This window comes from Ornithodoros turicata, chromosome 2 (genome assembly GCF_037126465.1).
Source record: "Ornithodoros turicata isolate Travis chromosome 2, ASM3712646v1, whole genome shotgun sequence".
Lineage (NCBI taxonomy): Eukaryota > Metazoa > Arthropoda > Arachnida > Ixodida > Argasidae > Ornithodoros > Ornithodoros turicata.
Genome location: NC_088202.1, coordinates 62,177,464 through 62,191,832, shown reverse-complemented (window position 1 = coordinate 62,191,832; position 14,369 = coordinate 62,177,464). Strand labels below are relative to the sequence as shown.

General features: G+C 46.3%; 1 protein-coding gene across 3 annotated transcripts in view; it reads right to left on the bottom strand.

Annotated features, from left to right (window-relative positions):
* Positions 1-14,369, bottom strand: part of LOC135385487 (complement C3-like) — a 290,804-nt gene that overhangs the window by 132,059 nt on the left and 144,376 nt on the right. For all 3 annotated transcript variants that reach the window (XM_064614824.1, XM_064614823.1, XM_064614825.1), the window contains 5 exons: positions 13,834-14,022; positions 12,243-12,318; positions 7,083-7,242; positions 5,845-5,922; positions 4,522-4,693 (listed from right to left, as the gene is read on the bottom strand). In XM_064614824.1, coding sequence (XP_064470894.1) covers positions 4,522-4,693; positions 5,845-5,922; positions 7,083-7,242; positions 12,243-12,318; positions 13,834-14,022 — 675 coding nt within the window. The remainder of the gene's footprint in view (positions 1-4,521; positions 4,694-5,844; positions 5,923-7,082; positions 7,243-12,242; positions 12,319-13,833; positions 14,023-14,369) is intronic.

Genomic DNA, 14,369 nt, shown 5'->3' with positions numbered 1-14,369 from the left:
CAACCAAGAACACGCGTTTGTTCAAGCTCGACCCTCTCCCCTGGTGATTAGTAGCCACAAGGTAACCTGGCAAGGTCATATTCGTTAGCACGTCTACGAAGCACACAGGAAAGGAAGTGTTAGGTTGTAAAGTACAGCGCTCCGGCGACAGACCTAATGAAAACGACCTCCCAAGACGTGGCTTTGGAAGCCGGACGTATGTTCGTCAAAGATGCGTTGACGCGTGATAGGTGGCGGATGAATTCAAAGCGAAGCGAAATGCAAGGAAAGAGCCGGAAGGCTGGCAGCAGCATCTTGGCCTTTTGGCGTTAGATCTCATATAGTTTAAAAAATTTAAACACGCCTACACGGTGACGGCGCAATAAACTACTAGGGATCATTCTCCTGCATATGGGAACGCGGGAAATAAATGGTGACGTGGATATACAGACGTTAGCGCACACCTGCGGTGTATTAATCCAGCCGTACGCCTGTGAGATGTCACTGCGTACCATGTGTCGCCTTTTCGCTCCGCTATGGTTCTTAGATGTTTTTATTCCCTACAAAATTTATACCGCTTGAGAGGGAATAGAATGGTGAATACATGATATTTTTTTCGATAAAATTAAAGGTGCGGTTTTCGAGAAATGGATCCGTGAAGTCGGCGTATTTTTCGATGGTGATCCCGGTTTGCTCCCTCATACCGCCTTAGCTTTATCATTCATAATCTTTAACAGCATCCGTTAGAAAGAGCACTTAATGGGCTATCTTTCAGTGTGAAAATCACTTTGGTCTAATGTCCACTTCCTCGACAGGAAGGCGACAAAGTTCACGCAAAAACGCGCTCTACGGCGTTTTTTGCGATTTTTTCTCACGCGAAAGGGCGGTAGTAGGTATCAGCGTACGCCACACAGTTACAGTCCAGTATATAGAGAACGGGTAGAAAAAATGTCGCCCCGTCACTTGTACGTAGGGCGCATAGGGTTGTCTGAAACTTCGGCCGGAGTGCTCCGTCGTGCGCTCCGATGAGGCACCGTCGTGCGCGCTTCAATTTTTTTCTCGGCATCCGTTCCGATTTGAAGTTCGAGATTTGTGCCAACGTTCATCACAAAGATGTGGCTTTCACACAAAAAATATACAGCAAAATTGAAGGACCTCGACGGACGGGCTTGACTGAATTGAGATGAAATCACCCAAAGCAATGTTTGCACTTCTTCGTGTTTCGTGTAAGGTCTTGACCAATGCAGTCGAATACCGTTTTAAGGCAACGAACGTGAATTACTTGAACGAGAAACAAAGTCCGTTCTCAAAACGAAAAAAGAAAAAAAAAACAGTTCAAGGGGACAAAAAAAAAAAGACGAAAACGAGACAACACATGAACTTTTTTGCTTCGACAAGATGAAAGGTAATGGTTCTGAGGCTAAGGCAATAGTGTGGACATGTGGACATCACGAATGCAAAAAAAAAAAGAAAGAAACTGCGCGAAAAACTGGATAGACAGAGCAGACACGTACACACGGGGAGCGCTGACTAGCAACTAAGGGTTTTATTTATCTCGGAAGGCACAGACGGAAATAGTGAGGAAAGAAAGGGGAAGCGGACAGAGGTGAAACCCGGTCAAGGAAGTCGCTGGGAAACGGAGGTCCGGTCGTGAAGATAACTCATCTCTTTGTTGAGGAGACCAACCGAGGCGATGCTAACACATTGCCCTCCACGGTTGTGGATGGTGTAGGCTTCAAAAAGTTCTCTAGACTGCTGGTCTTTGTATTTTGTAAGTGTGGTTGTCTGTTCAAGTTTTGGAGAACAACCGCAATCACGGCAATGCAGCGCGAGATTGCTCTGGGTGCCTGACTGAACAGCGTGAGCATGCTCTCTGAGCCTGTCGTTCAGGCAGCGGCCCGTCTGCCCTACGTAAGTTTCTCCACAAGTCAGTGGGATGCCGTACACAACGCACTGTTGACACAGAAGGAAGCACTTGGAGTGTGTCTTTTAACACACGGTGGCTGGGGAATCTTCAGAATTAACCTTCCGGCACGTACCAACTTGTTCGGCACGGAGATAACAACACAAACTGCCTTTTTGATCCGATGGGATACCTTGTGTACGTAGGGGCTGGTGGCGACTCTTTGTGGCCGAGTGGATTCATCCTTGGGCTTGGCGCAGACCTTAGATCGAAGAAGGGACTCGGCAAAACTGCTGAGCAGGCATGACGAACTAGCACTGGGAACGGGACAGAGAGAGGAGACGACAGGACAGGTGCTTTTTCACCTGCTGCCGAGCAGGGCGGGGCGGAGAGGGGGGGGGGGGGAGCCAGCAGCGGAAAGGCGTCGAATTTGAGAGCCGAGGCTGGACAAGTGACAGGCACACAGCTGCAGGAGCAATACCTAGCCGACGACATTCGCGAGGCGCATATACAGGGTGTCCCAGAAAACGTGTCATTGAATTATAATAAAAAAAACTACACCACCTAGAGTCATGCGGTTAACGGTATTTGTTCTTACTGGGCTTTTGCCACCTCCTCATGTGAATGTCGTGTAACGTAAGTTTAATTATGTAAATTTTTGAGAGCGTAAGTCGGAAATTTGCCTAGTAAAGCTCACTTTTTTACCCCACCAATGTGAAGAGCGTGTCTAATTTACTCAAATTAATGATAATTGACAGGGATATTCAGGAGCTGTCCCATCAGAAAAAATAGCCGGACATCATGCTCTACGGAGGTCGCACAGAATAGCTCACGATGAATTTTTCAGCGCAGTCTGTGTCAGTCCGACGAAAGGAGGTTGGAAACCCAGCCCACCCCGGCATCGCAGAAAGAGATAACGCAGGCATGGCTTATCACGTCCGACTTTCGCTGGGATAATGCTTTCCCTCTCCCAATTTTAGGAACTGTTACTTTTCCTACTATCACTCTGTGGGGAACCTCCTTTCGTCGCACTGAGAGCGATTGCGCTTAAAAAGTCATCGCGCGCAATGGTCCGGTGCTCCGAAAAGCATGATATTCGGCTATTTTTTCCGATGGGATAGCTCGTGAATATCACTGTGAATTATGATGAATTTGAGTGAATTCGGCACGCTCTTCATATTGGTGGGGTAAAAAAGTGACCTTCCCTTGGCAAATTTCTGAGTTCAGTTCGCAAATATTTGCATAATTAAGCTTGGGGTACGTGACATTAACTTTACAAGGTGGCAAAAACCTAATAAGAACAAATGCCGTTGACCGCATGATTCTAGATGGCGTAGTTTTTTTATTATAATTCAATGACACGTTTTCTGGGACACCCTGTATGCGCATGCCCACCGTCGAGAGCGGAAGAAAAGAGTTGACAGCAGTTCTTGCTCGACCTCGCACAACAAGAGCCAAAAAATTGCTCCGTTGTGCATCACCCAAAAACGCGGCTCTTGCTCTGACAGCAGCACCCGAAATTGCCGCTCGGGTTCGCGGCAGAAAAAAAATGTCCGAAATGCATCACCCGAAATCGCCATCAATTGACCCTGCGGAGGGGTACATGCAATACCGTTACCCCCATAGGGATGCCATCCAGTGCCTCCACAGGTGAAAGCGTGCAGGCCAAACGCAATGCATTCTGGACAGGTTATGGTCACACATCACAGCAAACGTCACCGCATACGTAACCTGGAAGATGGCCGCGCCCGTGATCGGCGGCCAAAGCCTTTGTAAACAGCGCGTTTGCTATTTCTGTGCGCCATTTTGGACATTTTTTGGCCTAGGTAATTAGTTTTCTCCGATAATCTCGCAGTAAAACGTGCAGTTTTGGACATGAGGGCTCGTACAGTTGACCACTTCGAAAGATGTGATGACGACCCCGAGTTAAGACACACTGAGCGGATGTGATGTACTTAAACTAAGGAGAAATGAGATATAATTGTCTCGGAAAAACACCGTATAATTTACGCTGGCAAAATACGTTCATCTCTCGACTTCATGGAAACGGGAATACGTCGGCAAGCGCTAAAACGACATGTAAACAAAGTCACATGACCTCAAAATGACGTTGCCTATGACGTGTGACCACGACAAGATGGCGGTTTTGCGAAACGCATCCGCTTGAGGGTAGTTACAACAATGGCTGGTTTCTGTCCTGTTGTTACCCCGAACAGCCATTAAGCCTATGAGCCTCTCCCTGTTTGTAAACAAATGACGTCATAGTGTTCCACAACGCCAACAATTTGGTAGAGTTGGACTACCCTGGAAGGTAGGGGCGAACAAGGTCGCGAACGAATGCCACGGCCTTGTGGGGACTATAATGGTCCCTGAAAGCGACGCGATTTTGGTCCTACTTTGCTTTCATTGGTAGGCAGCGAACAATTGCCCATTCGTGTAACCCAGCCCTCCCCTTCCGATTTGTTTCGGTTTCAGTCTGTCTACCAACGTCACGTCGACGTTTCTCTGGTAGAGGTCTATTGCGTGTTTTCTCACTACTGTCCTTCGTGAGCTTTTCATATAACATGAGAAAATAGAAAAGTATCGATGTAGAGTATCGGGAAATATCACCCGATGAAAAAGAGTGGAATAACTTGTACCTGTACGATGTACCACAACGCTCTTCATGCGGTTAAGATGTCGAGACTTCGAACTGCTGTTGCTTATTGAAAGTGCGTAGGCACCAATGGCAAGACCATAGTGTGATGACGGCAGCAAGTACCGTTCAAGGTAAGCTGACGACCGTGGCCAGAATGTGTTTGGTATGGGAACCTACAATATGAACATATAATTACAACACAGAGTAAGAGAAAAAGTGGAACAGCCTAGGATGAAGAGATGTGTTACTCTTAAATGTGCATCGCTATGAAACATAACAAGAAGGAACATGTAAACATACAACGTCACATTGCTACCCAAAAAAATAGGAACAAACGCAGGCTGCACTGAGGCGGGCTAGGACCTGCACGCAATGTTCGCTTATGTACTATCTGTCGGGTAGTACATACTCTATTGTCACCTTGGGTCTTGACTGTACTTTGAAAATTCGCTCAGACATCTGTGGTGTAAGGAACAGCTGAACAACGGCGTGTCTTGTAGCGGGACCCAACTTCAAGCAAGGTCGAGGATATGAAAATGTGTTCTATAACTTAGCATAAATACTATCTGACCATGTCTGTTTTGTCGCAGTAACCCCGAGAGCAACACACTGACTTCCCTGGAATATCCGAGGGTTGTTATACAGAGACGGAGATGACGTCTCCAGGACCGCGAAATCAATCTTTAGGGAACCCTCCAGGTGTTCTAATGGAACTCGTCAAGGTCCTTACGGTAGTCTTAAGATTGTCTTCCAAGGACATTGTCGGGGACCAAGTTAGGACGTGTGTGGTTACTTGCAGGACGATCAAGATCAATTCAGTCGGTTTTTTGTGTGTGTTTATTTGATTTTTTCCACCATGCTACACTGCATGTTTCTACGAACTACATCCCAGGATTACGTGTGTCTGGTACGCAAACGTCTGTTGCTGATCATCTCACAATAAAGTTGTTGTTCGTCTGTTGAAGTATGACTGGCGCAGGATGTCACCACCGGACTCCTCACGGACAGTCCAAATATGTCACAGTGGGGACGTGCTAGGGACAAGCTCTGAAATACGAGAGCACGATGACACTTTGAGGACGTCCTGAGCACGCTGGTGTTCTTGGGGAATGTTACAATTCGTGTGTCATTACTCCGTGGACTTTGGCAACAACCAAATCGCAACAACTGTAGTTGTTCGACATTGTGGAGCCTGCAAGCACGCAAGTACCATAACATAGTATGAGCTTATACCTAGGAAGGTAACCCACCTGGAAGCAACCTGAGCAACGCCTCTATTTTCTATGTAGGAAAACATGCTTCACGATGCATGCTCAAGACGTACCTGAACGCCACCCTTGAAGCATTCAGCTATTGTTAACACAGTGTATGCAGAAAGTTCAGCTGGTCCAGTTACTCCACCCTAAAGCCGGAATACAAAGAGTGACAAGCTAATGAACGACACATACGTATTATCAAAGGAAGTAAAAGTTCTGAGGCTGGAACATAGAAACGGACGAACTCAACACAAACGTCAAGGTGCCTATGAACATGAAAATATCGAAATATATCAGCTGTCCAGCAAGCCAGACAGCGTCAGGCACCCAACCAACATATCTTGATTGTCAATCAAGTACGCAAACCAATTCACAAAACTCGATCTTTTTGAGTGCTCGAGGACACGGACTTTGTTTTTCCTTGCAGATGAAACTAGTGGCACACACGTTGCCGGTAATATTAGGCAATTCCTTCCCTGCAGTTTCTGGGGAATCGTAGCAGGGAATCGTAATATCACTAGCCGACAACAGCATATTCTCGGAATATGCTCAACTCTCTTCTGCAGATGCAAAACAACAACGGTTAGTGCATTTGACCAGCAACCAAGAGATATGGGTTCGATTCGTGACGCTGTATCTCTTTTTTCGATGCCTGCCATACTTCACATTTATTACCCGAACTCTCTAGCTGTTCATTTGTGCAAGGCCGACTGTTCGCTTGTTGGTGACATAGAATGCACGTTCGGGAGTGCGGAACATAGAGCAGAGACTAAATGAACACCAGAGGAACACACAGGAGTACGTATTCCCTTGCATGAACACGCAACATCAGGTGGGTGTACTTGAAGACATTGAAGAGCTACTTCGATTGGAAGACAGATCCGACAGGGAGTTGTAGAAGCTGTCTACGTCCGCTTGGCAGAAAGCGCGTGCTACAGCTAAGAGCTGTGCATGATGAACAGTTCAACTGAGTAAAAAGAGGTCATCGCCGTACGATTGCTGGGTGCATCCCATGTCACCTGATTTCAGCATGAACCGAGGGGAGGGCTGACGCTGAGGGATTGCTTTCTAACAACCAATTTAGCCTTCATTATAACGTTAGCATTGAGTTCTGGTCCCGCGTCTCTGTTTTTCCTCTGGTTCTTCTTGTTCCTGCATTCCCGAACATGTAGCATGCGTTCATTTGGGTTTCTTGGACAAGAGAACGAGATTAGACGATTGTCCCTGTCTCCAGTTTCGTCGAGGCCTATACTGAACGCATATCCATGAGCAGTTGAAAAAAAAAGCAATACTCCGACTGGCTCACCACCATTGACCACTGACTGCCTACGCCTGTGACATCCTGAAAACCGCCATTTCGCATTTGGTTTCCAATTAAGTATGACAGCCCTGTTTTTAAGACGACGTCATCAACGTCAATCCACTTCTTTGCTTCGCATAGGCTTCTCAAGACAAATGACGTGGCCCTGAAATAAATATTGGAACATTGCTATTTACTTGCCATCATCTCCAACTTAATCTAAAAATCATATGCATTATTGTTTTCCCCAACTTTGCATGCCCAAATACAAGGAAGCCTGCACAAGGGGAACAAAACTGTGTGAGCTGCATTATGCTGTAGAGCGCCTGCTCGCAGACCAATGTTGACACAGTTGTATCGCGACGTAAAGCTACGAATTATTATTATTACACCGGTTTCACAGTAATGTTTTTCTCGTTCACGGGCGAGACACGGACCCACTAAAGCCTGTGGGGCTATCGCACAAGCAAGTTTGTTCACGGACCGTGTGTCCGTGCGGAGAAACTCTGTGCGTGTCCTATTCTGGCCCGTTTATTCACACACACGACGAGCAGGGTGCGTGTAGGTGCGCCCTTTCACACAACCGAATTCCTTGCCCGTGTGCACCCTGATACTGATAACAATAAGAGATAAATGACGATGAGGAGGAGAGCGTTCTTGGACGTAGGCAAGCCTCAAGGACAGCGGCATTACAAGATAGGTGAGAGACCAGTTTCTGCTGTTTTTGTAAGTGCGTCCTCACTATGCCGATCCGGCGCTGAGCTATAGGCAAAGCACACCGAGAAAGCCGATATACAGTGCCGATCGGAATAGTGAGCCATAGACAAAGCACAGCGGGGAGAGCCGATCCACCTTGTCCATCGGCATCTGGAGGACGCCCCTGAAGGTCCGGTCCGTCTTTTTGGCCTGCCGTTTCACCATTCCGTGAATTCAATCTATGTCTCTCAGGCCTTCATACCGCGTCATTTTTGCGTGCCCTGGCCGTGACAAATGATTTATGACTAGAAATGTTGCAAGGAGGGAACGTTTATATTTGCAGTCTTTTGTCAACACATAGGCAAAAATATAACTTGTACATATAAAAATATATGTAAAAATATTAAAAATATTGTAAGGATATGACCGCTAATGCAGCAACAGCAACATGTGCTTGGAACAGAGACGTAACAAAGTTCCAACGTTCTGATATCGTTGACTAGCGAGAGCGACAAAACATGCATCCAAAGGGGGTGTGGCGCCCGAGGAACAGGGGCAAGAAACGGACATGCAGTAATTTTGACGGAGCGGGCACACGGGCTCAGACAGTGTGAATATCAGCCTTCAGCAATGCTGATCCGTTCTCTACACTCTACAAATTTCGATGTAACACGAGAAACTCTGTAGTCTGAGAAGACACGGAGTTAAAGACAGTGGAAATCGCTTAGAATGTGGTGTGGGGAAAATTTACCGTCGCTCGCCACTCGCGGAGAAGTACGGTAGTGTGTATGGCATACATGAACCCGAAGGGAGCCTGTGAAAAGTGAAAAAACAGGCACACGTCTCGAACACGCTGAGCACACGGATGATCACCGAGAAAAAAAGGGGTCCCAACACGAACGCATATTACGGAAGTCACGTTAGTGTGAAACTGGCCTAAAACGCAGCGCCAACTTCAACAAACTCGTTCCATCGGCGCGTCGCAGTGCAGGTCAATCATTTCCATTTGTTAGTCATCTGGAACATTGTCAACAACTGCGAAAAATGGCAAACCAAAAAGCTCAGTTTCAAGTCTCCTCCGCTTGAAGAATCTTTGCTCAAATGCACTCCAGTATTTCAGGAGTTCACCAAGCCTGTGAGTAAAACGTCCCGCTTGTGACGGCATTGAGGGAAGCAATCCCTTATGAAAATGGTTTTGTCCTTTCTGCAGACTTCTTGTGGACTTCTTGTTTCCTGTATTGACAGTGTGTTGACTTTGACTTCTTGTTGACCAAGTCAACAGGAATAGCTGTTGACATCATGTTGACAACCTCTCGAACTACCTTATGTGTACCTTCTGTGGACAAGGTATTTAGATGTCGTTGTTGACAGTTTGTGGACTTTCTGTGCATCTATGTAGCAAGTACTTTTTTCAACCGTTTTTTTTGTTTTGTTTTCATAGATGAATTCTGTATTATTAATTACTGATTATCGGCCAGTAATAGCCCCAGAGGTCGACCTCTAGGGGGTACCGAGCATCCCATTGGGGGGGGGGGGGGGTATATGTTTATAGAGGAGCCGTATGGGTAATATCAGCAATTTCAGGGTGTGTGTTGCAAAAAAACATGTGGGGTGTACACCCCCCTCCCCCCCCCCCTGGGAGGTAGAGAGATCCGTGTTGTCGTCTCTCTAAACAAAGCGGTATTTGAATCTGAACTTATGATTCAATGTAGTAGCTTGAATGCCACTTTGTCACCTTTTAGCTACATATTAAAACTCTAAATACATTTTCGATGGCTTTGAGAAGGCGGTTGCTCGTATTATTATACTTCAGTTCGTATACAATATATTTTCAACTTACACAACCACATGAGGATCATGCGCATGCGACAGGTTTGCTCCACATTTTGACTCTGCGCCTCCGTGCCTCGCCCTCGCCTCGTCACGGAGTCATCGCCATTAGCATCATCGGAATGCTTTTTTGCGAAGGAATTTCTCCGAGGTGTGAAACGAACTCATTGGCGGACGCACTTGGATTTACTAGCGACGAGCACAAAAAAGAGACCACAAAAAAGAGACTAATGTTTTGGTGGAAGGAAACAAATGTGATACGGATGGATTATTAGGGTTCCCGGCCGGGACGCGCAGAAAGAACTGCGACGTCCACCCGTTACAAAGGGCCGGCCATCAGTATCATCATCATCATCATCATCATCAGTTGGAACGGTTGCAACGTGTTTCAACTACCTCAGCGTTCGCTCGTCCATAGATACGATTTTGCGTCGTATGGGGTAAGCTGTGTGATAGAGGTGTGTGATCAAGCTTCACTTGTATTCGTACCATGACTGTTGTGCTGTAGTATTTTTTTTATTTTTTTTTAGCAGCGGCTGCAGTCTTGCCTCACGTCAGGTAAGTGTAAAAGCATCAGTTCGTGGCCGGTGTTGATTCTGCTAATTTCATTCTCCATTTTGCAGACCTTACTTTGTTGATCAGTAAGCTGGGTGAACCAATTTGTTGTTGCTATAACCATTTTACTCAGCTTTGCTCACCTGCGTTTGAACATTACTAATTTGCGATTAAACGCTCTATTTCAGACACATTTCTCTCCAGAGCTTCAGAGCGCTTCAGCGTCGCTTTCGCCGAAATTCAATGAATTTTGAAGTCAAGCGTTTCATCGTGAGTCGCCAGAAGAACTCAAACTGCAGCCGGTCGTTGACTGTCAATTGTGCGACGCGACACTGTGTGCAATCAAGCATGTGTACGTGTGAAACACTTCACTACTATGGGGGAAGGGAGTTGCCTCAGAATAGAAGCCGCCGATATTTCGAACAGAGACTGTTCTTCTTCTGGGCACCGTCCTCATCATTGGCATGGTATTTAAAGGGTTAGGTGTGACGTGTTTAAATGTTCATGCGAATTGTGGGTCAACAGCCCGGAGGGAAGAAAGGTTCCCTACGGGCTTTTACGGCCGGAGTGAATGGCTGCTTTGTTAGAATGTGGAGGGGATTATGTGAACGTAGTGATCTAGGCTACAGACGGGTTACAGAAAAATGGAAGGTTCACGAACACGTGGACGAAACGGGACAAAAGGCAAGCATTGGCAAGCATAGCGAAAGATAAGGAGGTTAGTGGTTACGTGGGAAAAATTCCAGAACCAGCAAAGGCTTTTTTTTGTTTTGTTTTTGGTTCTGGAATTTTCCCCACGTAACCACTAACCTCGTTATCTTTCGCTATGCTTGCCAATTCTTGCCTTTTGTCCCGTTTCGTCCACGTGTTCGTGAACCTTCCATTTTTCTGTAACCGGTCTGTAGCCTAGATCACTACGTTCACATAATCCCCTCCACACTCTAACAAAGCAGCCATTCACTCCGGCCGTAAAAGCCCGTACGGAACCTTTCTTCCCTCCGGGCTGTTGACCCACAATTCGCATGAACCTTTAAACACGTCACACCTAACCCTTTAAATACCATGCCAATGATGAGGACGGTGCCCAGAAGAAGAACAGTCTCTGTTCGAAATATCGGCGGCTTCTGTCCTGAGGCAACTCCCTTCCTACATTCTACCGGTTCGCTGGATTTCTACCCATCTAACTTCACTACTATGTTTTGTATGATTGTGTCGACATTGGATACCACCTTCAAGGTATGCGTTTCTGGAATAAAACAGATACATATATAGTTTTGCAGTACTTCATTTCGTGTATTTTATGCGTGTTGCGAGTGAGCGAACATAGAGAACGGAGGAATTCAACTTCGCTCAAGTCACAGAAAGTCCACAAAAAACTCTTCACAGCATACGTAGGATGGTGCACACAACAGTTGTGGGGAAAGTCAACAGAAGAATATACATACTTTCTGTAGACAAATGTTTACAGAAAGTAATGGGCCATAAGTCAACAGGAGGTAAACTACGATGGTGACACAACAGTTCTGTAGAAAGTCAACAGAGAAATGCACAGACTTTCTACGGACAAATGTCTGCAGAAAGTAATGGGCCATAAGTCAACAGGAAGTAAACTAGCAGTGTCAACACAAGATCAACAGCTAGCCTGTAGAAAGTCTGTAGATTATGTTGACTCTTGCCTGTTGACTATAAACAGAAAGGTAAAAGCAATTTTCGTAAGGGAGTATTGCAATTCGGCAATGTAAGACTTGCTGAGAAACCGTGGCAGGAATGCACTAAAATGCAGTAAAAATCAGAGATAGGAACAGTTTCAGAGAGTCGTCAGCGAAGACGAAGAAAGCGACGCGGAGACAGACGATGTTCCCTGGCCGTGCTTACGTTCCTTTTGTCGTCTTCGCTCTTGTCATGTGCCACCGTTTTCTATTGCTACTGAACGCCAGATAAACTGCACTAGTACAGAGGCACAATGATAACGCCACGACCGTTCATGAAGCTTGGGGAATAGTTTTCTATTTGGTGCTCGGGGGCCACGCGGGCCGCCACTTCAGCACATTTAATGGCTCAAGATTATGTTCTGGAGGTACCTACCAAACGCTGGGTGGTCCCGACCCATCGAACCCGAACGCTCCGTTCGCCTTACGGTATTGCTTCACAACGGCGAGCCCTGTTAGGAGTAATAATATTTAGTAATTCCTGGCTCATATACATACCAATGGGGCAGCTCGTACATGTTCCATTGCTATGATTTTGTGTTTCTTTTCTTTTTTCACACACAAATGCTATATTTTATGTTTGATGCAGTACTTGTACAACTGCACTGTTCTCCTGGTTGCACTGCGAGCCAGTACAATTGATTTATGAGGATGAAAGCCTGTGGTTAAATTTTGGACGCACGAAGGCGTGCATCACTGCCAGCGTTTCCATTTTGCTTAGAGATTTATCGTTAAATAGCTTAACCCGGTTTCCCTCATTCATATTTCCCAAACGTGTATTCTACCCGCAGATGATGTATTGCAAAGCGTGCGTATATTGCGCCCCACCGACGTGTTCCCGAAAAGGTGCGCTATGTCCTGCATTTTATTTTTATTTTTTTGCCCGAAAAGGAATACTTGGGGTAAGCTTGACAATACGTGAGAACTCAGCATGACTGGTGATGACTGGTTGACGAGGTTCGCATCCTGTGTCAAAATTGCCTCACATGTCAGGTTGTCATCCACGGTGACAAGTAGCTCTGGCTCTCAGGACTCAAATCCAGCGGTGTGGAAATCGCTACTTAACAATGAGCGTGTAGCGCCCTCTGTGGACGCAATCATGATGACGACGACGCAATAAACGCGCCGGCCAGTTGTTACCTGGCAGGTGCACAGCACGGACCTATGTTCCTTATTATCTGCTAGGTATCCACAAACTTGGTGACCCGAACGTGGAACCCGATCGATACAAGCGAACCGTCGGTGTGATGCGAGTGAACCCCATCCTGTCATCACTCAGTGAGTACGATACCCCATTTAGTGACTATATCCGACATGAGGTACACATTGCTTCCAGCACCGTCTGTGGGATATTTCCGGCGCGCATTAAAGAAACCCAGGTGGTCGAAGTTATCCTCAGTCCCATCCTGTGACACGTGCAGCATGTAGCCACACAACTGTGGGCTGACTTACCTTTCCTGTAACTCTACTCCCAATTATTATTAATATTTTAGGCAATGCCGGCCATTTCCATGATGTACTTGTAAAACGTTCAGCACCTGCGGTCTTCCTTTCCCTTTTTCTGTGAATCGGTGAGCTCACATAACATACAAATTGTCTTCTTAAAGAACAAGTAGCTATAGCTAGCAAGTAGGATGTGATGCGAACAAGCTGTCTGGCAACTGTATGTAAAGGTTTTTTTCTTTGTGTGTGTGTGTGTGTGTGTGTTTCAACGTCTTTCCCTGAGTACATCATTACACAGCCATAGCTTTTTTCTCTCGTGTTTTCATGTATTATCTCAGCTTACCGAGAGGACGACGACAAACTCGGAATTCTCTGAAAATAATGATCTTCAATGGACACCAGTACACCAAAGTGTAGTGAGTATACCAAAAAATAAACCCCATATCCGGGATCCTTAATTATGGCATGAACTCGCGTGTGCGCGTGCGTGCACGTGCCCAGTGGCGACCCCAACATATGCTTACCTCTTGAGATAAAACCATGCGCGTTCCGTGAGAAGCCGCCAGCACTTGTGTCGGTCGCCTTTCCATAGCTATAAGCGTATACTGCTGTGGCCAAGCGTGTCATGATCCTCGCTGCATCCCCCACGGGCGAAGAAAGCAGACGTGCAGGCAAGACTACGGCCGCCTTCACGACTGGCACCGGTTTGACTCCTTGCGATGAGATGCACAAGCTTTAGTTATATTTCGTCGAAAACCACAATGCGAATAGCTCGCGACAAATAATGCAGCTTTTACACAGCATGACAAGCTTGTTGATCACATAGGAACGTGTTTTGACAATAATCATGGAATGAACCAATGCAAAAACGTTTTTTTCATGACACAAGGAAGGGCATCACACTCCTTTAAAGGAGCACAGAAAGTCATCTACAAAAAATTCAGTCCCGAACGCATTGTGAAAACGGGTAACTTATGGCGAATTCGTGTTGTCATTGTATCGTGTGCCAGCCGAAGATCAAGTGTTTATTCAGCTCGCGCTGGGCTGTACCGTCATGGTA